Raw genomic sequence first — 27,565 nt, forward strand, 5'->3', positions numbered from 1 at the left:
AGAACGGCAATTATCAAGAATACGAGCAATAGTAAGTGTTGGAGAAAATATGGAGGAAAAGGTACAGTCACTCACACATTGTAATGGGACTGCAAACTGGTACAACTACTATGGAAAGCAGTATGGAGATTCCTTAGAAAACTTGGAATGAAACCACCATTGACCCAGCTATCCCACTCCTTGCTCTATACCCAAAGGACTTAAAATCATCATATTATAGGGACACAGCCACATCAATGATTATAGCAGCTCAATTCACAATAGCTAAATTGTGGAGCCAACCTAGATGCCCTTCAGTAGATGAATGGATAAAGAAACTGTGGTATATATACACAATGTAATATTATTCAGCGTTAAAATGACACATGATCTTGTATTTCCCTGATTACTGTTGAACATCTTTTCATATATTTGTTGTCCATTTGTATATCATCTTTGTGAAGTGTTCTTTCAGATCCTTTGTCTGTTGAAAAACTGGCTGTAATCAATGACAGTAAGTGACAGGTGTTGGTGCAGACATGAAGAACAGAGCCCTCATAAGTTACGGGTAGGAGTGTAAAGAAAGTGGTGCAGGCTCTTGGGACACAGTCTGCAGCTCCTCGAACATCTGAATGCAGAGTTGCTACATGACCTAGCAGCACCCCTTCTTAACATGTGCCCTGGTGAAGGGAAAACACGCCCACATAGAAACTTGCAGACCAGTGTTGACATCAGCACTAACAGTTGAGAGGTGAAAACCAGCCTAAAGCCCACCAGCTGATGAATACACAAAATACAGCATGTTCACTCAATGGAATGTAACTGGGCCTCAAAAAGGAATGAGGTCCTAACCCATGCCGTTCTGCGACATGCATGCAGCCATCATCCAGATGAAGGTTTAGAACACTAAGAAACAGCTTCGTGACAGATGCAGTGCACGTGTCTATCACCCCAATGACTCAGGAGGCTGAGGCAGGAGAATGGTGAGGGCAAGACCAGTCTCAGCAACTTAGTAGACCTGTCTGAAAATAAAAAATACAAAGGGCAGGGCTGGGACATGGCTCAGCAATAGCACACTTGCCTAGCATGCTTATGGCCCTGGGTTCAATACCCAGCACCACAAAAAAAGAAAAATGAAAATACAAAAGGCTGGGGATACAGCTCAATAGTAAGAGCACCCTGGGTTCAATCAATCTCCAGTACCAGGAAAGAAAAAAAATAATAATATTACATCACCACTATTAATCAATTAGTTAAAAGTTCTGTACGTCATCTGTAAACATATTATAGTTCTGTATCTGCTTAAAAGCTAAAGCCAGAAGAAACTGTCTGTACTAGTCCACGCTAGTATTATTAAAACAAGAATGAGGGGCTGGAGTCGTGGCTCAGAAGTAGAGCGCTCGCCTAGAATGCTTGAGGCACTGAGTTCGATCCTCAGCACCATATAAATATAAAATAAAGATATTGTGTCCACTTATAACTAAAAAATAAATATAAAAAAAAGAATAAATTTAGATCAATACTAAGGTCTCATGGGAATCTTGACATTATGTAAGCTTAAAGAAAAACTAAAAAAAAAAAAAAAAAGGCTGGGGTGTGTCTCAGTGATAGAGCGCCCCTGGGTTCAATACCAGTACCAAAAAAAAAAAAAAAAAAAGAGAGAGAGAGATGGCGTGTTTTCCTGCCTTTGAATTTCTGAAGCACATCTGAGGCGGGAGCTCGGAGGGATAGAAGAGACATAGAAGGGGGCACGTGAGTTAAGAGCCGAGACTCCAGGGAATCCAGGAGCCTAATCAAAACGACACACTTTATAACAAATGCATCACATACAAGTGGCAACGCTCAAGTACAAAAAGAAAATGATGGGCAGGGGTACAGCCCAGTGGAAGAGCACTGCCCGCAGGCCCACGCCTTAGGCAGTGAGAGCGGGAAGATGAGGAAGTCAAGAGGGCGAGGGAAGCCTGGCAGCACAGGAGGACACGTGGCTACCTTCTCAGTGATGCCATTGAACTTGGCCAGGATGTTGAAGAGCGGCACCTGGGGGATAATGAGCTGTTCCTTTTCGTCCTTGTAGAGCGGGGCAGTAGGAAGGTCCAGCGTCAAGTACATGAACGTGGACTCCACCATCGTCTCCTGGTACTCATCATTGTGCAGCAGCTGCTCTTTCTCTTCTGCTGGCTAGAAACAGGCAAGAAGAAACAGGAGGGAAGGCATGTGAGCACACAGAGCAGGTGCCAGAGCCTGGGCAGTGTCCATGACTATTCAAGAATCCACAGCTCGCCAGGGGTGATAGCGTTCACCTATAACCCCAGTTGCCTGGGAGAATGAGGCCAGCCTGGACTTAGCAAGACCCTGTCTCAAAATAAGATAAACCAGCTGGGGTGCAGCTCAGTGTGGAACACCCTGGGTTCTATCCCTAGTACCAATCAAACAAACAAAACAGCCTCTTCTGGGTACGTTGCTCATAGACAGACTATCCCAAGGCTCTGTGACAGTAGGGGAGACATGGCTGAGCCTTCTCAGAACACCAGCACACTTGGGGCCAGGCCCTCCCTCCAGCATGCTTCCCCAGCCCCTGCCTCCAGAGCCCACAGTCACCCCACAGGGACCTGAGCAGAGGCTCTGGCCACCTCTATCCTCCAAGTGTCTCTCTGCTTCTCCCAAGTCCACTCAGGCAACACAGATCAGTCCTAAACCGGTTCCACCCACTCACCAGATCAGGATGGGGAAGCTTCTTAGTGAAGATCCGCATGGACCCCTGGAAAACATCCGTCACAATCGCTGCACAAACAAAAGGCAAGCACAAACACTGTGAGCCTGGGAAGCATGTCAGAAACACATCGCAATTTCTGAAATAAACCTGCAACTTCCAGCATGAGACCCAAAGAAGCCCTCCCTAAACAGAAGCTTCCCTGGGAAATAGACACCATGCGGTACTTTCATAATTGTTGTGGAAGTGATCACATGTGTATCCTACCCAAGGCACGTGGGCCCTCCAAGTCAGGGCCTGGCCCATGAGAGAAGCATGAAATGATGAATGATTCACAGAGCCTGAAGATGCATGACTCAGAAAAAATTCATAAGCAACTGGGCACAGTGGTGCATCCATACAATCCTGGCAACCCGAGAGGCTGAGGCAGCAGGATTGCAGGTTTGAGACCAGCCTCAGCAACTTAGTGAGACCCTGTCTCAAAAAATAAAGAAAGGGTTGGGGATGTAGCACAGTAGTTGAGTACCCTTAGGTTCAATTCCCAGTACTGAATTTGTGTGTGTGTACCCTTAGGTTCAATTCCCAGTACTGAATGTGTGTGTGTGTGTGTGTGTGTGTGTGTGTGTGTGTGTGTGTGTATTTTCACAAGCAAACAGGGCCCAACCAAGGAACTGCCCTAACTATATGCTGCCCACAAGGGAGATAAAGTCCAGTCTACACTGGACACAAAAGCAAAACTACAGACTAAGATATGGGCAAGAGCAAAAGCAAAGGCCTAGGGCTGGGGCTCAGTGGTAGAGCACTTGCCTAGCATGTGTGTGGCACAGGGTTCAATTCTCAGCACCACATACAAATAAATGAATAAAATAAAGGTTCATTAACATCAAAAAAATATTTTAAAAAGAGTAGAAGCAAAGCAAAGAGAGATCAAGCACACTGGGTCCTAGAATCTTCCCAGGACATAAGGCGAGGATGCAGAAGACATGCACAAGATGAAGACACCAGGTGGGGCAGGCCTCAAGTAAGAGAGTACAAGGCCCGCAGGACACCTCCAGAGCCCTCAACTCCAAAGTCAAGAAGTCTACCTAGGTCTCTACAATGGCTGGCCCAGCTCTGCAGCCTTTGAGCTGATAGATGTGCAGGTACCCCCAAGCCAGTGAAGACAATGAGTGGCACAGGGACTGTAGGTCTCGGACCCTAGCAGGGACCCCAGCAGGCCAGCCTCCTGCCTCCAAGTACAGGTCCAGCAAACGTGAAGAACTGGCAGCGAATCAGCTCTAACCTTCAACTCAAAGGCCAGGCCACCACCCACATTATTGCTTGCAATGGCAAGAGCCTGGGGGTCCATAACATGCTATCCTGCGTGTTGAAACTGGGTCAGGATTTCTGGGGCACTGTTGTATCCATTCCTGATAAAAAATCTTATTATAAACAGGAATAAATCAGATTAGCATGTGAGGAAGTGAAACAGACAAGTTGACCTAAAAAGTTATTTTTATTTTTGTGGTGCACCTGCATCATTAAAAGAAATTTTAATTGACACGTAATAATTGTACAGTATAACAATTTAGAACATGTATACAGTATGTAATGATTAAATCAGGACAGCTGGTATAACTATTACTTCAAACATACCATTTCTTTGTGTAAGAACGTTCCAAATTCTCTCCACTGCCTACTTCAAAACCCACAGTGAAGTGCTGTTGCCCAGTTACCCTACCATGCTACACAAAGAGCATCAGACGCTCTCCTCCTGTCCAGCTGCACCCTCCACCCTGCCCCAGCCTCCGGCGACCACTCTTTACTCTCTGCTACCAGACTCTCTCAGCTCCCACGAGTGAGAATGTTCAGGATTTGCATTTCACTTGACTTGTCTTCCAGGCACTTCTGCCACAGGAACAGCTGGGGCTGTAGCTCAGTGGCAGAGCACCTGCTAAGCACACCTGAAACCTGGGTTCAACCCCCAGGACCACAAAAAGTAAAAAAAAAAAGAAAAATACCACTGGACATAATTATCATATTCTAACATTAAAAAATTATGGACAGGAGCTATTCAAGAATAAAATTTGGTGTATAAAATAAATCCCAACCCTCTCCCCACAAAAGAGAGAAACAGTTAAGAACAAGAGGACATGAAGTTGTAGTTTTTCAAAGATGGACCAGCAAAGAAAAACAGCTGTTTTATAAGCAACAAGACTTACTCTTCTTTTTCTTCTTTGTGCCCCCCAGGGCCGAGTGCAGAGCATTCAGAAACCAGGACAGAAAGTCGACTCCGTCTCCTGGGGAAAAGGAGGCATGGAACATGAGGGAACTGGAGGCAGGAGGGGAAGCCCACAGCCGGCCACACTGCAGTCCTGCTACCCACTCCCAGAAGAGGCCCTCAGACCAAGATGCTCCTGGCCAGGCCACAGACTACCACCACGTGCTCAGAGACTATGACCTCTGCCCTTGGGAATGAGCCAACATTACCACCCCAGTGTGGGTGTCACTTCCTATCACCCCAAGTCCCCTTACCTACTCACCAATCATGTCTTACTTCTCCTTTTCTAAGTGCCCGAGACTCTTAAAAGCCACTAAGTTGTTCCCTAGTCTGCTGTCATATGTTCACATAGAAGTCTTCACTGGCCCCCACCTTTGACAGAAGAGAATCACAACTCCCACAGTGGCACATAAACCAGGAATTTGGTCCTTCCTTCCCTGCCTCCACCTCAGCTCTCCACTGACCCCAGAATCCAAGGTCCAGCTAAGTGCAGGCAGTCAGCCTGGATCCCGTACCTCTATGCTTCTACCCAGAACGCCTGCCCACAACCCGCCTCCCCCTGTTCAGCTGGGGTCCTTGTCTGTGTTCCCTCCAGAGCACACTCTGCCCTTTCTTACCGCAGCGCCTAACACCCTGCGATTACCTTTCTCTGCAACTACCTTGCCTTTAGCCTTTAGCTCCCTGTGGCTCCAAAGTCTAGCCCCACAAATGTATGCTGAGCAAACTGATGTACACACTAGCAGACAGCACCCAAGATCCAGGTACTAAGAGTTATTTTATTCACAAGGCAATGACAACCTGGGCCCAAAGAGATGACAGCAACCTGAGGTTCATCAGAGGACCCATGTGGAGCCCTGACAAGGTGAGAATCACAGGTAGCAGGGACTCAGCATGGGCTGCTGCCTTGCCTAGCCTCTCGGCATTCCCTACACCAGACAGTCCACCTCACCAAACAAGACAGGCCTTCTGTTCAGCTTCTGGGACTCTGAGAAGAGAGGAGTAAGGAACCCATCCAAGCTACTCACTCACTCACGACTATCATCAAGATTCACTGCAAAGCAGAAGTACATTTTCTTCCTCAAACTAGCTTTGTTGTCCTCAAGTCAGAGAAACACAGATGACCTCTTTCTGACCCGTGTTTCTGCCTGTGGTGCTGGGCAAATGCTCTGCCACAGAGCCTCCCTCCAGCCCTTGCTCCTTACCTTGTTTGGTGATCTGAAAGGTCTTCCTGCTGCAGAGGACCACAGCCTGGAGCATCTCGTGGGGAGAGACATGAGCCTTGAAATTTCGAGGGTTCCAGAGCTTTCTCATCAGCTCTCCAAAACGCTGGACCAACAAGAACATGATGTCCCCTGGAGGACGCTTGATGTTCTTGTAATTGTCTTCTTCTAGGAAGTAGTTCCGGAGAGGAGGAACGTTAGACAGAGCCTGGAAATCAAACACTGTACTTAATCCAAAGCCCCTCTGCAGGGTCGCTGGGCCCAGCCCTTCCAGCCAACATTTTTCTGGTAGAGCCCTGCAAGGGGCCTGGGTCAGCCTGAAGAGTCCAAAGGAAATAGACCCTTTGAGAATCCTATCTAGACATGATATTACAGAAATATCCTTCACACTAGGTTCCAGAATACAGTTCTGCAGACACTTGGTAGATATGGACATCACAGAGGAGTTAATAAAAAGGTATTCAAATCGCTATCTACTGCCACTCAATACTTCCCTTTCTTACTCTAAGAAGACCTGTGTCAATACTGAAATTCACGAGGTACTAAAGGCCAAAAATCATGTACTCTTTCATCACCTCCTTTGACTGGAGTAGAGACAACTATCTGGGGAACACTAGCCCCCACTTCTCGACACCATACTAAAATAATGTGACCATGCATGTATGAGTTTGGCAGAATGAACTAACTACAATGTTTAACTATAAAGCTCTAACAAACAAACAAACAAAAAACCTGAAGGAAAAAATATTAAAATCACAAAATTTGATGTTTCTCTAATAAAACCATGCAATTGCACATAAAACTGAATGTACTTGTTATGGTGAAAAATGGTCATTTAGAACAAAAACAAATCTGACAGGGGTAGGAAAGATGGTGGAATGAGATGGACATCATTATTATGTATGATTGCATGAACGGTACGTTTCTTTTTTTTTTTTAGAGAGAGAGTGGGGGGGAGGGAGAGAGGGAGGGAGAGAGGGGGAGAGAGAGAGAGAGAGAGAGAGAGAGAGAGAGAAAGAGAGAGAGAACTTTAATATTTATTTGTTAGTTATTGGCGGACACAACATCTTTGTTTTGTATGTGGTGCTGAGGATCGAACCCGGGCCGCACGCATGCCAGGCGAGCGCGCTACCGCTTGAGCCACATCCCCAGCCCCAACAGTACATTTCTATACTATGTACAAGCAGAGAATTGAAATGTTGCATTTCGTTTGTGTACGATGAATTGAAATAAAAAAAATTTAAAAAAACACACACTCAAAAAAACAAATCTGACTTCATCAGGCAAAAAGAGAAAAACTAGTCATGCAAGCTTTAGGAAGAAAGGCATGGTTGCTGATCTCAGCTCTGAACTGGGAGGGAGACCACAGAACAGACCTTGAATACAAGCAGAGTATACCCTGGATCATTCCCAATGGGTTCATGAGTTCCAGTACTTTTTCCCTTGCCAACCCACTTAGGAAAGAGGACAGAGGTTTTCTGCTAACTACGATAGGTCCAGGCAGGGAGGTCTTGGGACCTGGAGATCACCATAACCTTAAGGGGATCAGGCCTCCTCAGACGCTGGGATAACAGGCATAGGTCACTGTGCCCAGCTACATATAGCACAAGCTCAGCTAAAGGAACACGGGCTTGATGCTCAGGCAGTAATTATTAAAAAGGAGAACTACTCTCAAAAAGAGGGAAGTATAGATAAAGTTAACCCTAATTCTCAGTTATCCACCTTATAGAGAGAGGTGCTCTCAGGGCTCAATACATCTAGTGACAGGCAGCCTCAGAGAGAGACTAGAGTCAGGTCCCCTCAACTCTACTTCAGTGGGGACATCACCAAAAGAGGGTTTGCTCACCTAATATTTTAATAAATAAAGAGACTCATCCATGAGAATTAAGACTCAGAAAGCCAGGACTAACCATCCTACCTATGATAGTTTTCAAAGTCATGAGAGTTTATAGGAGGAGGAGTCTGAAACATCTCTCTCCACCTAAGAAAATGACCTTTCCAGGAACTAGTTACCACACCAGGAATCATCACCAAATAGAATAAACAGGCCTTTACATTCTTTTACACAATTCTTTGTTTCTTCCATTTTTAAAAATTTGTTCTTTTTAGTTATCCATGACAGTAGACTGTATTTTGACCTATCATACACACATGGAGCATAACTTGCCATTCTTGTAGTTGTACATGACGTGGAGTTTCTACTGTCTTTCGCATTTTCATCCCTCCTTCCTTCCCCCCACTTAGCTTTTACACAATTATTTTTTTGTGGAGGTGGTGGGGACCAGGGATTAAATTCAGGGGCACTCAACTACTGAGCCACATCCTCAGCCCTATTTTGTATTTTATTTAGAGACAAGGTCTTAATGAGTTGCCTAGTGCCTCGCTTTTGCTGAGGCTGGCTTTGAACTTGATCCTCCTGCCTCAGCCTCCTCAGCCACTGGGATGACAGGCGTGGGTCACTGCGCCCAGCTACATAATTCTTTATGGTAAAAATACATTTAAAAAGTTTAGCGCACTGCTCCCCAGCTGCTGTGAGCTGGCACCTTCTACTATGATGTTCTGCCATGGAGCTGGTTGACAGAACGAGTTATCTGAAAGCTTTCAAGAATGGTGGGTGTTGATCAATTATAACTGCTTCCAGGATCTCATACGAAGACAGTGGCAGATCAAATCCCTTCAGTGCTGGAAGTGGTGGCATACGCCTGTAATCCCAGCTGCTCAGGAGGCTAAGACAAGAGTATTTCAAGTTCAAGGGCAGCCTCAGCAACTTAGCAAGGCCCTAAGCCACTTAGCAAGGCCCTGTCTCTAAATGAAATTTTAAAAAGAGCTAGGGATGTTGCTCAGTGGTTAAGTGCCCCAGGATTCAATCAAAAATTAAAAAAAAAAAAAAAATTTAAGTGTTTTACCAAAAAATAAAAAAAAGCCACCCTTCAGTGCAAAGGATTATATGATCAAACTCTTCACTGTGAATTATTAGATGCCAGCAAAAGAGGCCCTGATCCCAAGGACACAAGATATCAGAAGAAAGAACAAATCCAGGGATACTTTTGGATGTTGAGCTTATCTGATCTCAAGATGGCCCCATAAGGTTCTTGAACTCCAGATTTTCCCAAGAACAATCGTGCAGATCACATCTCCTCTAGCTGAGTACAGGTCTCCAGCCGACCTGGCAACAGGACCCACACTGGAATGCCTGGGACTGGTCTCCACCTTTCTTGTCAGAACGCAGTCCTGTCCTAATTTTACTTCTGAGAGGAGAACCATATGGGGAGGGGAGGCTGGCAAGGGGAACAGACAGCCGCAATTGGGATCTAACTCACAGTTCTGAATGATATTTGAGAAAGACTTCCTGAAACACTATTTATCAGAGTGCTAAACAAAGAATGAATACCTGTCCCCTCTTTTCTGGGCCCTTGGCTTTCTAAGGGACAGTCACCTGGCAATGAATTGTAGTACTCTGAGCTAAGTGTATCTGTTCCCTCTGAGATAAGAACTCCATCCCTTTCTTTTACCAAGATAACACTTCCTGTAAAGAATTTAAACAGCCATGATTTTCCAATATTTTTAAATATTGCACCAATTATTTAAATTTATGCTTATCACCAACCTTTTATGAAAATGTTTTGGATTTTAAACTGTACTAGGTCTAAAACAGGCACGTAGACCAATGGTACAGAATACAGGACCAGAGACAAACCCAGATAAATACAGCTATCTCATACTAGACAAAGGCGCCCTAAACATACATTAGAGAAAAGATAGCCTCTTCAACAAATGGGTGCTGGGAAAACTGGAAATCCATATGTAGAAATGAAATTAAACCCCTATCTCTCACCATGCACAAAACTCAACTCAAGTGGATTAAGGACCTAGGCGTTAGACTAGAGATCCTGTGCCTAACAGAAGAAAATGTAGGCCCAACTCTCCATCATGTTGGTTCAGGAACTGAATTCCTCAACAAGACTCCTTACGCACATGAAGTAAAATCAAGAATAAATGGGCCAGGCATGATGATGCATGCCTTTAATCCCAGCAGCTCAGGAGGCTGAGGCAGGACGATCATGAGTTCAAAGCCAGCCTCAGCAAAAGTGAGGTACTAAGCAACTCAGTGAGACCCTGTCTCTAAATAAAATACAAAATAGGGCTGGGGATGTGGCTCAGTGGTTGAGTGTCCCTGAGTTCAATCCCAAATTACCGCCCCCTGCCACCCCCCCCAAAAAAAGAATGGAATGGCATGAAACTAAAAAGCTTCTTCACAGCAAACAACGTGAAAGAGAGCCTAGAGAATGGGAGAAAATCACAGCCGTCTGCACCTCAGAGCATTATTCCACAGGATATATAAAGAACTCAAAAAACTTAACACCAAAAAAACAAATAATAATCCAATCAATAAATGAGCAAGGGGGGCTGGGGATGTGGCTCAAGCAGTAGCGTGCTCGCCTGGCATGCGTGTGGCCCGGGTTCGATCCTCAGCACCACATACAAACAAAGATGTTGTGTCCACCAATAACTAAAAAATAAAATAATACAATTAAAAAAAAAAATGAGCAAGGAATTGAACAGGCACTTCACAGAAGAAATATGATCTCTCAACAAATTTAAAAAAATATGTGTGGTATATGTGTGTGTGTGTGTGTGAGTATGTAAATATATAAAAAATGCTCAACATCTCTAGCAATTAGAGAATTGCAAAAATCAAAATTACACTGAGATTTCATCTCACTCCAGTCAGAATGGCAGTTATCAAGAATTCAAGTAACAATAAATGTTGGCCAGGATGTGGGGGAAAAGTACACTCACACATTGCTGGTGGGACTGCAAACCAGTGCAATCACTCTGGAAAGCAATATGGAGATTTCTCAGAATACCTGGAATGGTATTTGACCTAGTTATTCCACTCCTCAACATATACCCAAAGGACTTAAATCAGCATACAGTAATGTAATGTGTCATATCCATATTTATAGCAGCTCAATTCACAAAAGCTGAACTATGGAACCAACATAGATGCCCTGTAACAGATGAATGAATAAACAAATTGTGGCATATATACACAATGGAATATCACTCAGTCATAAAGAAGAATGAAGTTATGGCATTAGCTAGTAAATGAATGGAACTGGAGACTACCATACTAAGTAAAAGAATCCAATCCCCCAAAACCAATGGCTGAATGTTCTCTCTGATATGTGGATACTAACACATACTAGCGGGGTGGGGAACAGAAATTCAATGGATTAGACAAAGGGGAATGAAAGGAAGGGTGGGAAACCTAATAGGAGAGACAGTAGAATTTTTCAGATATCACTTTCCTATGTTCACACATGAATACACAACCAATGAAACTCCACATCATGTACAATCACCAGAATGAGAAGTTACACTCCATGTACGTGTGATGGGTAAGAATACACTCCACGTCATGAATAACTGAAAAGAACCAAATATAAAACCCTTCCTAGGTCTCCTCCTGTTCCCATACAAGCAGCCCCAGGATGTAGGGCACGGACTGGTCAGAGCGCAAGCTTTGTCAGGCACTGGCAGTCCACACACCTGGGGAGGAAGGAGTCCCTTCTGCCCCTGGCTTGGAAGTGGCTGCTCAGCCTCTTCCTGCTGCACCCACAGCAGGAATCCATCTCCCTCTCTCACAACCTTCGTTGCGTTACACAATTTGTCCTCAAAAATTCAGGCTTTTCTAATTGAAAACCTCACACTCGATTTTTCCCCCAAGTTGTCTGTTTTTTTATGTAAAATTAGGTACTTAATTTATGTAAAAACTAATCTTTTTAAAAAAATATTGTTTTAGTTATAGTTGGACACAATACCTTTATTTATTTATTTATTTATTTTTATGTAGTGTTGAGGATCAAACCTAGATCCCCACACGTGTTAGGCGAGTGCTCTGCCACTGAGCCACAGCACCAGCCCCGAATTAGTAATCTTTTATAAAGACAAAAAAAAAAAAAAAAAAAAAAAAAATTAAAGGCCAAGTTAAAAACTGCAAGAAAATACTTGCAATATAGCAACCTGTACAATAAAACCAAATGATGGTTTTCTTATATATTTCATAAAGCTCAATAAGCCGAAACAATAGGGAAAAGAGTACTTACGACCCATTCATTTAAATAAATAAATTATACACATACACACAAATAATTAAGGTTGGAAGTGATCCAAAACACCTAAGTTAAAAATAAAGATACCTAGGACTGGCTCAGTGGTAGAGCAGTTGCCTAGCATGCATGAGGCACTGGGTCAATCCCTGGCACCACATAAAAATAAACAAATAAAAGGTACTATGTCCATCTACAACTAAAAAAAAAATATTTTTATATACATACATATATATTTATATATATATATAAAAAATAAAGATACCTATAACATAGAAAAAATTTTCTCAATGCTAACAATGACAACACAAGATGAAAGAAGGCTCTTTGGGGTTGCTGGTGGGTTTAGAGATTGTTCAAAACACTTATATCTGGAATCTAGATCCTATGCACACTAGTATAAGAATGGGTGAATCAATTCCAACTCAATAAAAAAGAATAGCATGTAATCATTAAGGATGCTGCCTAGGGGCCAGGGATGTAGGTCAGCAGTGCAGCCCCTGTCTAGCAAACAAGAGGCCCTGAGTTGAACCACTAAAAAGAAGAGAGACATGTACATATTATGTTGCTTCATAAACAGTTGTGTACATTTTTTAAAAATATTTATTTATTTATTTATTTAGTTATTTAGTTATCGGCGGACACAACATCTTTGTTTGCATGTGGTGCTGAGGATCGAACCCAAGCTGCACACATGCCAGGCGAGCGCACTACCGCTTGAGCCACATCCCCAGCCCCAGTTATGTGCATTTTAAATTACAGAAAATAAATATAATAAAACGTAAGTATCACAAAAAGTAAAAAGACTAGGGGCAGCAAGGCCCTGGGTTCAATTCCTCAGCACTCACCCCCCACCCCCACCGCCAAAAAACAAACAAACCAGGAGGGGGAATGTGTGTGTGTAAAATAACACGTCAGAAGGTACTGCAGGGCTGGGTTGTAGCTCAGCAGTAGACGCTTGCCTAGCACATGTGAGGTAGGGGGTTCGACCCTCAGCACCGCAAAAATAAATAAATAAAGATATTGTGTCCATCTACAACTAAAAAAAGAGACTGCACACTGGTCACAAGAGACAATGTGAACTACGTCAGATTTTACGGCAAAATAATCATGTTACCATATGACAGAGTATTATGCTATACACATTTAGAAAAAGTTCTATTTCTTTGTTTCTTGCTAAGAGACATAGCCAAGTAGTAATGATGCATATTTTTTAGTTGTAGATGGACATAATAGCTTTATTTTTTTATGTGGTTCTGAGAAGTAAACCCAGTACCTCACATGTGCCAGGTAAGTGCTCTACCACTGAGCCACAACCCCAGTCATGTTTGTTTTGGGGACTGGGAATTGAACCCATGAGTACTTTACCACTGAATTACATCTCCAGTCCTTTTTATTTTGAGGCAGAGTCTAAGTTGCTAAAGGTCCCCTTAAGTTGCTAAGGCTAGCCTCAAATTTGTGACCCTCCACCTCAGCCTCCTTAGTCACAACAATTCTAGAACTATATACTATTAAGTACTCCAGGACAGAATACTAAGGAGAGAAAGGAATAAGGCTTTTACTTTATAATTCATATACCTTCCCTTCAATAATCCTGTTTATGTCTATAATTTTTTAAATCAATTTTTTCTTGGTGAAGTGAGATTCTGCTTACTAATTTTTCTATGATAAACATATATAACTTGTGTAAATAAAAAAAAATTAGGGGGGGAATAAGACAACAGCCCACACAATGAACACCTACACCATAAAAAAAGAAATGTGCCTGATGCAGAGGCCACACCTATAATACCAGCAGTTGCTGGCAGGAGAACCACAAGTTCAAGCCCAGCCCAAGCAACTTAGTGAGACCTTGTCTCAAAATAAAAAATAAAAAGGGCTGCGGATATATTTCAGTGATAGAGTTTCCCTGGATTCGATACTCAGCACTGGGGAAAGAAAAATTCTTATTTGGTATTTCCTGGCAACATGGATTCTATCCCTCCTTCCTCAGCAACTCCAGAGGCCATGAAAAAGCTGGAAAATGCCTAAGCATCTGGCAGCAGCCCCATGAGCAGAAACAGGAAAATTTGGCTTACTGTAGAACAAATACTCAAGGGAAGCTCCTAGCCAAACCCAACATCTGGGCCCTTTGACCACACTCAGCAAGAACGCAGCAATGTCTTGGCAGACTCGATACTGCTTCTGTCACCCTCTCCCCTCGGCCTTCCTATCTGGATCCTACCTGAAGGACGGCATTGGCATAGTCGTTGGCCTTTATGTTATTCAGTCCCACGATACCCGGCAGATAAGTGGTACCATCATACGCCCGGGACAATTTGGCTTGCTTGTCCAAGTTTGCAATTTGCTGCTTTGTAAAAGTGGGCTTCAACACATACTGTGAAGAAAAAGAAAATCCTACATTGTTTTTGAGATATAAACAGAGTTCAGAAGATATATCCAGAACAGTAATTTCTACCAAAAACCAAAAATGCTTTGGTCATGAGCACCTCCCACACACCCAAAAAGACCCACAAGCAACAAGGATGAAGACGAAGTAATTCAGCACAGCTCCTCTCCACACTGCTGGTCAACAAAGGGTTCTCCGTATCCCAAATCAATAAATCCCACATCTCTGTTCAACCTCATGTCTGACCATCTCCAAGATAAATGGCTGTCACACTGTAGGACACTCGATCTCTAGAGAGAGCAGGAGCCTGAGCCCTACCCAGTATGGCATGTGTGCCTAGCTTAGGAGTGCAGCACCTCCTCCCCTTGGGCAGGACTGGGGACTCTAGGACTCCCTGGGAGTGGACGGTGGGAGCAGAATACTCCCAAAGTTACAGACTGGATGGAGGTCATCGTGAACTCCCTTTGAAACCTCAAATTTATCCCAGTTTCTCCATCTATCCAGATTCTCCCTGATTACAGGTGAGGTAGTTGTCAAGGAACCCTGAGTTGGCTCACAGAAGAATCTGCCTCAACTGGGTATAATTGAACAGACTGTAATCCCAGTAACTCAGAAGACTTGACGCAGGAGGAACGCCAAGTTCAAGGTCAGCCCCAGCCATTTAGTAACACTATGTCTCAAAATTTGAAAACGGGCTGGGGATGCAGTTCAATGGTAGAACACTTGCTTAGCATATGTGAACTCCTAGAACCACACATATACAAAACTGCCCCAAGCCAGCCTCCCTGGACACAGACACACACCGTGATATCCTCCAGGGAGGAGTCGATGATCTCATAGTTGTCTGGAAGGCAGTAAAACTTGAGGGTGTGGAGGTTGAGGAAGACATGGTGGCTAAACTGGACGCTGTGGATGTAGGCATGAGACTTCAAACCTCGGCCTATAGGGAAGGACAAGAGACTATAAGAGGGGCAGGCCCAAGGAAGACACAGACAAGATCTGCTCCTCCTTCCCTTATTTTGTATTGGAACATGTTAAAAGCAGCACAAAGTATTACACCATCCATAAACGAATCTCCACATGAGCCTCTCTCATCACAAAGATTAGCAAAAAACAACAGCATGTTACTTACTTCACTCGCTGGATGGCATAAAGAAAGAGGTTATGGAAACTGATTTCAATACAAAATATATATACATGCATACAAGAGCTAGATTTCTAAGTATCAGAAACTAGGACTATCTATGATGATATCTGACATTATGTAGGTAAATACACATGCCCTGTGATAGCCCCATCACCCAGTCCTTAACCTCCAACTGTTCATATTCAGACTGTCCCGTTCCTGTGCACTTCACTCAGGCAGCCACTGCTGTCTAGGATCTGTCTCCCCTGCTCCGTTCAAAACCTGCATGTCAGCTGGACGTATACCTATAATCCCAGCAGCTGGGGAGGCTGAGATAGGAGGATCGTGAGTTCAAAGCCAGCCTCAGCAATGGCGAGGCTCTCAGCAACTCAGTGAGACCCTGTCTCTAAATAAAACACAAATAGGGCTGGGGATGTGGCTCAGAGGTTGAGTGCCCCTGAGTTCAATCCCTGGTACCAAAAGGAAAAAAAAAAAAAAAACCTGCATGTCCTGCCAGCTCAAGTTCTACTTCACTTCCTTCATGAAGTCAACATACACCCCCAGGCAGCACTGACCTCTGCATTTTTCAGCTCCTACTGCCCCTATTTTTATTCACTGACACACAGTCTAGCAGGAATCTTTTTGGTCTTATAGGATTCACCAATTGTTGCCAAAACCAGACTTCTCATAAGCTCCTTATAAGAGCAAAGAATGAAGTTTATACCTTGTTAGAAACATCTGCCATACTTTGTGCACAGTATTTGCTTAGTCTGAATGAGGTGAAATAAATTTTTAGAAAGAAAACAGAATAAGAAAGTACTTAAAACAAAAGTAGTGCTGGGGGTATGGCTCAGTAGGAGAGCACTTATCTACCAGCATGTGTAAGGCCCTGGGTTCTATTCCCAGGACCCCCCCCACCAACACACACACACACACACAAGAAAGACATAAGTAGACGGCACGGTGGCTCACGCCACTAATCTCAGCAGCTCAGGAGGCTGAGACAGAATGATTTTGAGTTCAAAGCCAGCCTCAGCAACAGAAGAGTGCTAGGCAACTCAGTGAGCCCCTGACTCTAAATAAAACAGAGCTGGGGATGTGCTCAGTGGTCGAGTATCCCTGAGTTCAATCCCTGGTACCAAAAAAAAAAAAAAAAGGAAAGATATAAGTACAGAAAACATTAAAGTCAGAAATCCAAAAGTCTTTGTCTTTTACAGAACTAGTCATCTATCCCTCTCAGATGTATTCAATTTCTGACCACAGACCTTTTTATTGGTTTTCTAAGAGTATTCCAATGTCCCTGGAACAAAGAGGGATTACAAGACATGACTCTCAAGAACAAACTGCTTTCTTAAAAAAAATAAATAAATAAAAGAAAACCTGCAGATAGCTCTGAAAATATTCACTCACCTTGAAAGTACTTGCCACACACCAGACAGGCATATGCATTGATATGTGAAAGGGAGATAGAGCACAGTTTCTCAAAGTCAAAGTCCAACACACTCCTAAAAGAATCAAAACAACACACAAAAAAAGACCACATAATCAATAGGTCAGTGTCTGGGAGGACCCCAAACAGCTGTGTTGGCTTCAAGTCTAAGAGGGACCCAAACAGAGCCCCAGATTCCACGTGTCCCATAGTACCCTGCAGAGAATGGTTTAGAATCAGGTGTAAATTGTGGAGCGCATTAATCCTTCTCCATTTCCAGCTACCATGCCCAAGGCAGTGTGGAGGTGTCTGCACCTGACACATAATGCCCATGACCCTTTTCCTTAATAGAAGTAGTGTGCACTTATCCATGGGTTCTACACTGGTGGGTTCAACCAAACACATCAAAAGTATTTGGAAAAAAACAAAAACTATATCTGTAATAAACAAGTACAGACATTTTTCCCGTCATTATTTCATAACCAATACAGTATGGTACCTATTTATACAGTACTTATATCAGCATTAATTAGTGACCTAGGATAATTTAAAGTGTGCAGGAGGATGAGCATAGATCACATGCAAATACCATGGCAATTCATTTTATTTAAGGGACTTGATTATCCACAGATTTTGGTATCCATGGGGGTTCTTAGTACTGGTCCTCCATGTACCAAGGGATGATTATATTTGTAGCCAGTTAAGAACCCTTCATTATCATGACCTTCTCTGAAGGGAAAGGTAGATATAGGACTATAGTAGGGTCCCCACAGCATTCTGGGAGATGAGAGGACATAAACAGACTGAATACACCATTTTATAAGAGAAAAAAATTCTTTTTTTTTTTTAACTATTTATTGTTTAGTTTTAGTTGGACACAATAACTTTATTTTACTTACTTATTTGTATGCGGTGCTGAGGATCAAACCCAGGGCCTCGCACATGCCAGGCGAGCGCTCTACCTCTAAGCCACAACCCCAGCCTGAGAAAAAATTCTTTTTCTCCATAAAAATAAGGGGGAAACTTGAAAGATTTTAGGAGAATACCTACAACTATATTATGTATTCAAGTGTCAAGTAATAGCATGTGAATACTGGACAGAAAGTAACAAAAAAAAACTCTACCTCCACCAAACCCACAAGTGACATAGGGATTTCTCTAGTGAATTATAAATGATCCTGTACAGTGCAGCTGTAACTACTGACAATTGTGTGTGTGTGTGTGTGTGTGTGTGTGGCGGGGGGGGGGGGTACTGGGGGTTGAACCCAGGGGCACTCTACCACTGAACAACACCCTCAACCCTTTTCAGTTTTGAGACAGGATCTGTTGCCCAGGCTGATCTCAAACTTGCCATCCTCTGCCTCAGCCTTCCAAATAGATGGGACTTCAGGTGTACGCCACCATGCCTAGTAGTAAATACTTTACTACTATTAAGTCTGCTACTATTAAGTCTGTTGAATCCTTAGCATCGAGAATAATACCTGATATACAAAGAATGCTCAATAAATATTTATTATTGCTATTTTAAGTACAATATGTGTCCTCTTATTTCAAAAAAACAAATTAAGAATAAGCTAAAAGCTCTTTATGTATATGCCCACCTTTTAAAAAAACAAAATGATTTCTGCCACTTTATATTTGAAGAACAAAGATTAAATAGGGTATAATGGCTCACACTTGTAATCCCAGCAACTTGGAAGGCTCAGGCATTAGGAATGTTAAGTTCAAGGTCAGCATCAGCAACTTACTGAACCCCACAGTGTCTCAGCAAGACCCTGTTTCAAACTAAGTAAATAAATAAAAAGGATTAAGGATGTAGCTCAGTGGTAGAATGCCCAGGTTCATTCTCCAGTAGACGCCCCCCAAAAATGACATTAGCAAATATTGCAAGAAACACAATTTTCTTGGCAGAAAGCTTTTAAAGGAGTAAAGTGTTGTTTGATGTATAATCCAAAGAATTTTCCATGTAGACCCCCCACACACTTAAGCCATCCTCAGCTTCTCTATCCTACTGACCTGTTAATAGTATCCAGATATGGGCAGTGGCGGCTCCTCCGATCCTCAGAATCCACGCGACCATTCTTTGCTAAAAGGAAAATCATTGCAGATTTTTAAAATGACAACCCTATATTCAGAATCAACTACCAGTGCTAAGAAACAAAGAAATGGAAAATCTAATCCAGATGAACTCCTAATTTCTTATATGGCAAATCATCTTTTTTAAAAGTCCACTAGGGGAACAAGCCAGAAGCTGGAAGGATGTTCTTGCTATGTATTTAACCAACAAGATTCACTTATACATTACATAAAGAAATTCAATGAGACATGGAAGATCTCGTGAACTATATCTCAAGTGCTAAGATAAGGCCAATGCAATGCACAACTACAGTTTAAAGAGGAGTGTGTATGGATATCCTAAATGTGCCACTTGTCTGGATCCATGTCACAGATTTAACCTTTAACAATTTAGCCTACCAGTTTTCAAGGATACTGAAGGACCACATTCGGCATTGGGTCCAAAACAAAAGACTGTTTAACAAGCAACAGCAGTGGCCAGAATATAGCACGGGTGTCCGTGCTAGAGTCACTCCCACAAAGCCCCAGTAAGAGAAACTGCATAGGTGTAGTGCCTGACCAAAGAGCCCAGAGCCTACAGAACTCGCACCTTCTAGAGCTGGTTGGAGCCGGTCTCCCCTTGCTGTTCACTGCACCCACACGCTAAACCCGGAGCCAAGGCCGCCAGCCTGTGGCCCACATGGGCAGAACCTCAGGGCCCGACGGAGAACAGTCTCCCAGGCCGTCCACCTGGCCGGCGGGACACAGCCAGTCTCAGGCGCGCGCCGACCCGTCCGCCCGCAGTAGGCACCGCAGAGCCCTATGAAGGGTACGGTGGCTGCGGAAGCCCTGGGCATTTACTAAGGGGCGGCCGCTGGACCAGCGCGGTCTTGGCCGCCGCAGGGCCTGGCCCGACCCCGGCAGAGCAGTGGCGGGGCCGCAGGGAAACCCCAGACCGCCCGGGTGGCGCCCGCCCGCCCGGCCCCGCGCACCTCGCACCTCCCGCTCGGGCTCCGAGTCCTCGTCGGCCTCACGCTCCCGCTTCACCCGCGGCGCCGGGACGGTGGGCGCCGGGACCTCGCGCGCGCTCGCCGGCTCGACCTCGCGCTTGACGCGCACCGGGCTGCTCCGGGAGCCGGCCGCCTCAGGCTCCCGCTCGCGCTCCCGTTTTGAGCGACCCGAGCTGCTCCGCGCCTCGGACTCGCGCTTCCCGCGGGCCGAGCCCCGCGACTCCCGCTTAGACCGGCTGGACATCGCCACCGCCAGCCCAGCAACCCGCGCAGGCGCTGGACGCCGAGCGCGCGGCACGGGGCCAATCAGGAGCTTCGGGGCGGCCGAGCTCGACGCGCTCTACGAGTCGCCGGCGGAGACAATTCACGCGGCAGGAAGCGCCGGAAGTGCGGCGCGCCGAGATGCCTGACCCCCTGCCTCAGGACCTGTTGGCTCTCCTTGCTTAAGAGACAGGGACGTTTTATCGGTACCGCGTTTTCTGGGTAGTGGCAGTTGTACTTGGAACCCAGATTTCAAGACACTTTATACCTCAAAACCGCCATCGGAGGTTGTCTCGCGCAACCTCCTCGCCTTGGAGGGTGATGAGCTCTTAAACAGCAAAGCCTGGATTTGAACCCAGGCAGAGCTCTGTCCACTCTTCCACTTCCTTCCAATCTTATTGCTGGACAAATGTGTGCTGTGCATCTACCTTGTAACAAGACCTTCACAGGAAAAGGGAGCTATATGCATGCCACCTTAACCCCTCCGTGCGGGAACCTGGCTGCACAATTCCTCATTTAGAGGGTTCTTGGTATCATGAAATTGCAAACGCCCTGCCAGGAGTGTTCATCATGCAACCACTGGAAACCCCACGGCTGTCTCGAGCTCCTTTGCCCGTCTTTATGGGTGTGGGGGGTTTGCGAGGCTGGGAGTCGCACACACGCTGGGCGGGTCTTACAACGCTGGGCGCAGGCAGTTCCGCCTGCCTGTCTGAACTGGTCCACTGCGGTGCGTTGACAGGAAAGATGCTGTATGTCTAACGTATGCAGTTTGCTAAATTCTGACATATGGTTGCACCTGCAAAGCCATCCCCGCAGGGAAAAGAGGGAAACTGTCCTTGTACGCCAGGGAGGCCAAGCGGCCTGCTGACCTGCTGTCCCCTAGAGTGGCCGTGCTCCCTGGAGCGCAATGCCCAGGCCCCACGCTCGTTCTCTAGCTAGGCTCTTTCGCCCGGCACCGGTGTTCCGGGATCCGGGCTCTGGCCGTGTCGTGCAGGGGTAGAGACTGCTCGATTCTTTGCTTGGGCAGTAGCTTCCATCGCGGAGATGGGCCACGGTTTGTTCCTGTCCTAACATGAATTCCTGATTTTGACCTTTGAAGTGAGAGCCTGACGCGAGAGGCCGGTGAGCCGTGCAGGCTGCAGGCCCGAAAGTCTGCGCGAGCCCAGTGCTGCCTCGCGGCCTGAAGCAGGCACTCTGTTCTGGGTGACTCCAGTGCACAGCGGGGTTAGGGCGTCCTCCCAGGACTCCAAGCTGGTGAAGGAACGTCACAGATTGTGCGACAGGAAGAGTGACACGTGGGGTGCTCCCACGTGGGTTGCATTTTTCCGAATTTTCCCTTTTTTTCTGCACTAGGACTTAACTCGGGGCTTGGCCCGTGCCAGGCAAGCGCGCTGTCACCGACCCACACCGCCTCGGTCCTTTTGTTCCCTGGGCTTCCCTGTGGTCAGCCGTGGGCCGACACCCTCGCTTCCTGCTAACCGCGTCCCAAGGAAAATTGCCCCTCGGCAGCCGCGGGGGCCCAGCGAGGCCGCCTCCGCAGCAAACCCGACGCTCGCTCCGAGCTGCGCGGCTAGCCCAGGGCCGGAAGTCGAGCCTCGAGCCGGAAGTCGGGCCTGGGCCGGAAGTCGGGCCTGGCGAGGATCTGGGCCGCGGCTGGACCGTTCGCCGGGGGCGCCGCGGGGCAGTTGGCGGCCGGCAGTGGCTCTGCACCGCGCGATCCAGATGGAGGCGGCGCCGGGCCCCGGGCCGGGGCTCTGCTGCCGGCCCGGCGGGCGGCTGGACATGAGCCACGGCTTCGTGCACCACATACGACGGAACCAGATCGCTCGGTACCGCCCCGCCCCACCGCCACCCCTGACCCGGCCCGACCCGGCCCGCCGGCCCTGACTCCCGCCCGGCTCCCCGCAGGGACGACTACGACAAGAAGGTGAAGCAGGCCAAGGAGAAGGCGAGGAGGCGGCACACGCCCGCGCCCACGCGGCCGCGCAAGCCCGACCTGCAGGTGTACCTGCCGCGGCGCCGAGGTGAGCCGAGGCCCGAGCCGCCCGCCGCACAGCCTCCCAGAGAACCTCGGCCCGCGGCCCGGCTGCAGCCTCGGCGGTCGGAGGGGCCTGTGAGCCTGCGAGGAGGCTGCCAACCGCTCGTCCCTCCGAGTCGTGTGCGATTGTCACTGCTGCCCGGCAGAGACGCCTGGCACAAATATAAGTAACCAGGACATAATTACGGAGGAGTCCAGAGAAATGGCTCTTTGCCCAGCTTCCTTGTGACGTGCAGGTCACGTAATTGACCTGTGGCACTGAGCTTCTTAAGTGTTGTTTAAAATGCTTTTAGGTCATGTGTAGATCCGTTCGTTGAATGCGAATTAGAACTGTTCAGGTTTCCTTATTGTTGGTTGGCAACAGGCGTAGACAAGTAGAGTAACTTGCCCAAGACCTCAGAGCTCTTAAACAGCAAAGCCTGGACTTGAACCCAGGCAGAGCTCTATCCACTCTTCCACTCCCTCCCAATCCTATTGCTGGACAAATGTGCACTGTGCATCTACCTTGTAAAAAGATCAAGCCAGCCCAGAGCAGGGATACCAAGGGTAAGAAACCTCCTGGCTGGAAGCACAGCACACAGGAGCACAGGGGTCCTCAGAAGAGCAGGGCTCTCTTCCCTGTGTTCTCCTGCATCATCTCTGTGGGCAGGCCCTTCAGCAGCATCCTTTCTTCCCTCTCATTCTGGTTCATCCCTACAGATGGTTCTACCCACCCAGGCAACCCAGACTGTGAGGAGTCCGGTGAAAGCAGCAGTAGTGGTGGCTCCGAGCTGGAGCCTTCTGGCCATCAGCTCTTCTGCTTAGAATACGAGTCGGACAATGGAGAGGTCACATCAGTTATCGTGTATCAGGTACGCCTCATGGAAACAGCTGCCACCTGAAGGTCCTGGGCTGTGGTAGAAATCACTTCCAGACCCAGCGCCACTGTTTGCCTCAGGGCCAGTGTGAAGATTGCCCCACGTGAGAGCACAGAACTGCCAGGCGATGCTCAAGAGCACATCTCAGTTCTGTCTCGGTGATTCTCAGTGGGAGAATCATCATTGTGACCCCCAATTGAGAATCACTATAGCAGGGGACACCTGAGAAATGACAGGTACTGACAAGAAGCCTTGAGCCAAATGGAGTTCTGTGAGAGTGTTGTCTGGGGACAGGGAAGGTTGCCTTTCTGCAAGAGACGAGGCCCTGAGCTTCCTGACTCTTCCTCCACGTAGGACGATGACCCAGGAAGGGTGAGTGAGGAAGTGTCAGCACACACACCTCTGGATCTGCCCATGCGAGAGGCCCTCAAGTTGCGTATCCAGGAGGAGATTGCCAAACGCCAGAGCCGACACTGACCAGGTGGAAGGCATTCTCTCCAGGCCAGAATCCTGCACTTGGATGAATTCTGACTAGGGAGCCCACCCTACATTGCGGTGCTAGGACTTGTCTGTCTGATCTTGAGACCCTTATAAGCTGCTGCCTCCACAGGGGTGTTGCAGGTTACACCTAGCCCACCTCCCTTGCAGCAATTCTTTCTTGTATGTTGACCCATTTGGCTGGCCTATTTTCTTGGAATTTTTTGAAAATTTTGATTAGAGAATCTGGTGCTCTTGAAGCTAAGAACTTAGGGAGAGCCAGGGTTTATAAAGCCTTTTGCCAATACGCTGCTCTTACTGAGGTCATATGCCTGACCACTCACGCCATGAGCCGTGTTTGTTACTTTATCGTTTTCTTTCATGTTTCTGCTTCCACTATAGTTTCCTAGACCCCCCCCCCCGACTTAAGTTTTGTTCTTTTTGCCTCAGGTAGAACCCATCAGTTCCTTTCACCCCATCTCTTGACATGACTATGCATCTCCACAACTAAGGCTTTTGCTGGTGGGGAGTTCTGGGCATCTACCTTTCTAACAAGTTCTCCAAATATTTCTGGCACCAGTAAGATGGGAGAGGCCTGCTTGGAAGCTTGTTCTCTTCCCCTTGCATGACTTCTTCCGATGCTCCACTGCTTTGCGCTGTTTAGATAGGCCACCTAGGAAAAAGATGCTGTTGTTAAATCTGGGGAATCTCAGTGAATCCTGCTTTAGTTAGAGTTAAGCAATTCCAGCTTTTGATCCCATCCCCAGTTGTGAATAGACTCTTCTCTGTTCAGACTAAAGGGGAATTGTCAAAACAAGGTATTAAAGTCCAGAACAGTTTTGAATGTATGTGCAAAGTGGAAATCAGCATAAGTTTAGAGCCCCAATAGCCAGGAAAAAAAAAAAAAAAGTCCTGAAGAAAGCCCATAGTAGAAAAAGTAAAATTAGCCCCTTGTCTGCCCCACGTGTTTTCCTTTCCTACCTCCAAAAAATATACAACTAAGAGTCTTGTAGAGACCCAGTAATAGTATGTTGGCCCATTTGGCTGGCCTATTATCTTGAAATTTTTTGAGAATTTTGATTAGAGAACTTTATGCTCTGGTAGCAGAGACCTTAGGGAGAGCCAGGGTTTATAAAGCCTTCTGCCAATATGCTGTATGTAGAGAATTTTATTTTTTGGAATGGTCCCAGGAATCAAACCCAGGGCCTCTTGCATGCTAGGCAAGCACACTGCTACTGAGCTCCATTCTAACACAGGGTTAGACACGAGGACTGAGGGTGCAGCTCAGTGGTAGAGTACCTGCCTAGCATGCACCCCGCTCTGGGTTCAGTCCCCAGCACCACTTTGGGAGGTGGGGAGGCTAAGGTCTAAAGTCTACAAGACATCCTGTGCACTGAAGCTCCAAAGCACCTCGGTTTCCCAGCAAATCAAACTAACATCAGTGACTCCAAATGTGGACTATAAGTGAGCCTGTGAGCACTGAGTCCCTGAAACCAAAATACCCATCCCCAGGGGTTTCTGTATACAAACAGGATCTCAAGATCTGTCTGACTATTCCATCTCTTAAAGAACACCTAAGGGCACTGTTGGTTTGTGTCCTGCACCCTTGAAAACTGACTCCTGGAGAATGGGGCAAGGCAGCTACTTCAACTGCACTATTACAACATTAAACACTACGAGCCACAACTTGCAGTGTCAGAGAAACACTGGGAAGTGAGTACCGTGGTAAGTTAGAGGGGCCTGTGCTCCAGACCTACATTGCTAGCCCAAGGTCAAGTGCCTTAAACCTTAGTCCCAGGCTCAGTTCTGCTTTTAGAGGAGAAAGTCTCTGACCTCTACTTATGCATCTAGCTATAAAGTGCCTTTGGACCTAGAATGTCAGCCACCATCCAGCACCTGGGCCAAGGGGGCCCTTCCAGACTCTACCCACTTCTTCCTGCAGGGAAAGGACCAGTCTTTTTAGTCTTTCAACTCTCCAAGTGATGTGTGACTTGAAACATGGGCTCTCACTGGAAGTCTGCCTCCCTGGGAGGGAGGCAGTATCTGTCTTCTCGCAGCTTGATTGCCTGTTTCCTGGTTTTATGATAGAACATAGAGAAAGAAGGCTCCAAAAGGAGTTGGGGGCACGGCACCATTCCTGTCTCTTGAAGGGGGAAGAGGTAAAAGAAGGCAGTGTTTAGTGATTGCCTGTTGGGTCCCTTTATGTGTTTGTCATGTGGGTCTCACAAAGGCCCCTTAAGGCAGAGGAGGATAGAAAGTCCTTACTTTTACCCCTTTTTTCTTTAGGAACTTTTGTTTATCAAGGACATATATTTTCTACCCATGACAGCATTCTAATACATGTATGACTTTTGCAGTGACTAAATAAAGCACTGAGGCCTGTACTTCAGTGAGAGGTGGTCCTTCAGAGCTGCCCTGCTGGAGCAGATACTGCTGTCTGCCCCAGAGCTCAGCCCCACTGCTCACCACCACCGTCCATCTGGGGCCAGGATGGTGCTATCCACCTTATTTAAACCTGCCTCCAGACAGCTTGCACCTGTTTCAGGAACTGCTTTGCCTGGAGGAGCATGTCCACAGCATTTCTCACAGGTTCTAGAGATGTCCACAAGAGGAGTGCCCTCTGCCGGTCAGTGCTGAGGCAGCAATCTTAGCCTGAGTGAAGCAACACTCACTTGAGTAGATATGTTCTCAGCTGTCTTAAAGAAAAGTCTGATAGGCATGTCCATTGGGTATGGAGTGTTCCTCCCTCTGTTCTTAACTGAGGTTAAGCCCGAATTTTAAAGCTTTTTTTCCTGGGCCATAAAGGGTGATTACCAAGAGGAGGTAGCCGTCATGCAAGGTCTTGGAACTGTGTTTCAGTGAGCTGTGAAGCCTGAGTTGCAGCCCACTGGCAAGCAGGAGGCCTTGGAGTGCAGCGCAGGGAAAGGAAAGGAAAGCTGTGTGAGGTGGGAACCCCAAGCCCCACCAGCCAGTAGGCTTACACTCACAGGAAGAGCCTCTCTGGCCAGGAGACTGCCAATCGGACATGAGTCCACAGGATAGGAGGAAGCCCTTGGGTGGTGAGTGCCCAACCTGCTGTGAATTTGGCAAGATCCATGAACTCAGGGTGCTGGGTTCCCTGATAGTTCACAATTTAAATGAGGCCTTTGCTTATCAAATGAGGAATGAGAATGGAGTCCCCTGTTGTCTCAGCCTTTGGGAAAATCACCATGGGATGCTGACAAGTATTTGACATACTTTAACTCCTCCAAATTCATGTCCTGTCCTCAAGGAATCACATGACCAAGAAGCCATAGGCACCCACCCCAAGTTTCCCCAGGAGTTGGAGTGAGGTAGAAGTGAGGACCTGCTGAGTGAAGGGCTCCTCCGCCCGGCAGGTTGCACTGGCTGCTTTGAGGTGCCAGGTGTGAAAAGGCCTTGGTTGTGTTTTCTGGCTCCCAGTGTGTCTGCTGTTGTGGGTAAATAAAACAGTGTACAGACTATTTGAAAGTCCCAGATGGGAGACACTTTTCAAAAGCAGTATTTTGTTAAACCAATAAACTATGTTTACAGCACTGTTTTGTCAAGAGTTGTGAAATCATTTGTGTATGTGGGCAGAGGAGATTAGTTCCTGCCCTGAAGTCACTCTAGCATCTCCTCTT

General features: G+C 46.4%; 2 protein-coding genes across 4 annotated transcripts in view; one reads left to right on the forward strand and one right to left on the reverse strand.

Moving 5' to 3' along the window:
• Window positions 1–20,574, reverse strand: part of Usp39 (ubiquitin specific peptidase 39) — a 35,338-nt gene extending 14,764 nt beyond the window's left edge. Inside the window, exons 1-9 of one of the 3 annotated variants that reach the window (XM_076833574.1) lie at window positions 20,274–20,574; window positions 19,243–19,312; window positions 17,208–17,302; window positions 15,475–15,611; window positions 14,507–14,659; window positions 6,152–6,377; window positions 4,891–4,968; window positions 2,693–2,760; window positions 2,017–2,157 (exon numbers count right to left, since the gene is read on the reverse strand). In XM_076833574.1, coding sequence (XP_076689689.1) covers window positions 2,017–2,157; window positions 2,693–2,760; window positions 4,891–4,968; window positions 6,152–6,377; window positions 14,507–14,659; window positions 15,475–15,611; window positions 17,208–17,302; window positions 19,243–19,312; window positions 20,274–20,535 — 1,230 coding nt within the window. In that variant the 5' untranslated portion in view covers window positions 20,536–20,574. Of the gene's footprint in view, window positions 1–1,968; window positions 2,158–2,692; window positions 2,761–4,890; window positions 4,969–6,151; window positions 6,378–14,506; window positions 14,660–15,474; window positions 15,612–17,207; window positions 17,303–19,242; window positions 19,313–20,273 lie in introns of those variants that run through there. The other 2 variants (XM_076833573.1, XM_076833575.1) reach the window with 2 other exon arrangements.
• A 1,592-nt stretch (window positions 20,575–22,166) lies between these two features.
• C14H2orf68 (chromosome 14 C2orf68 homolog) lies at window positions 22,167–27,478 on the forward strand. Its single transcript, XM_076833583.2, has 4 exons — window positions 22,167–22,381; window positions 22,461–22,576; window positions 23,290–23,441; window positions 23,802–27,478. The coding sequence occupies exons 1-4, from the start codon at window positions 22,275–22,277 to the stop codon at window positions 23,922–23,924; spliced, it is 498 nt and encodes a 165-aa protein (XP_076689698.1). The 5' UTR covers window positions 22,167–22,274; the 3' UTR covers window positions 23,925–27,478.
• The last annotated feature ends 87 nt before the right edge of the window (window positions 27,479–27,565 follow it).

This window comes from Callospermophilus lateralis, chromosome 14 (assembly GCF_048772815.1).
Source record: "Callospermophilus lateralis isolate mCalLat2 chromosome 14, mCalLat2.hap1, whole genome shotgun sequence".
NCBI classification, from domain to species: domain Eukaryota; kingdom Metazoa; phylum Chordata; class Mammalia; order Rodentia; family Sciuridae; genus Callospermophilus; species Callospermophilus lateralis.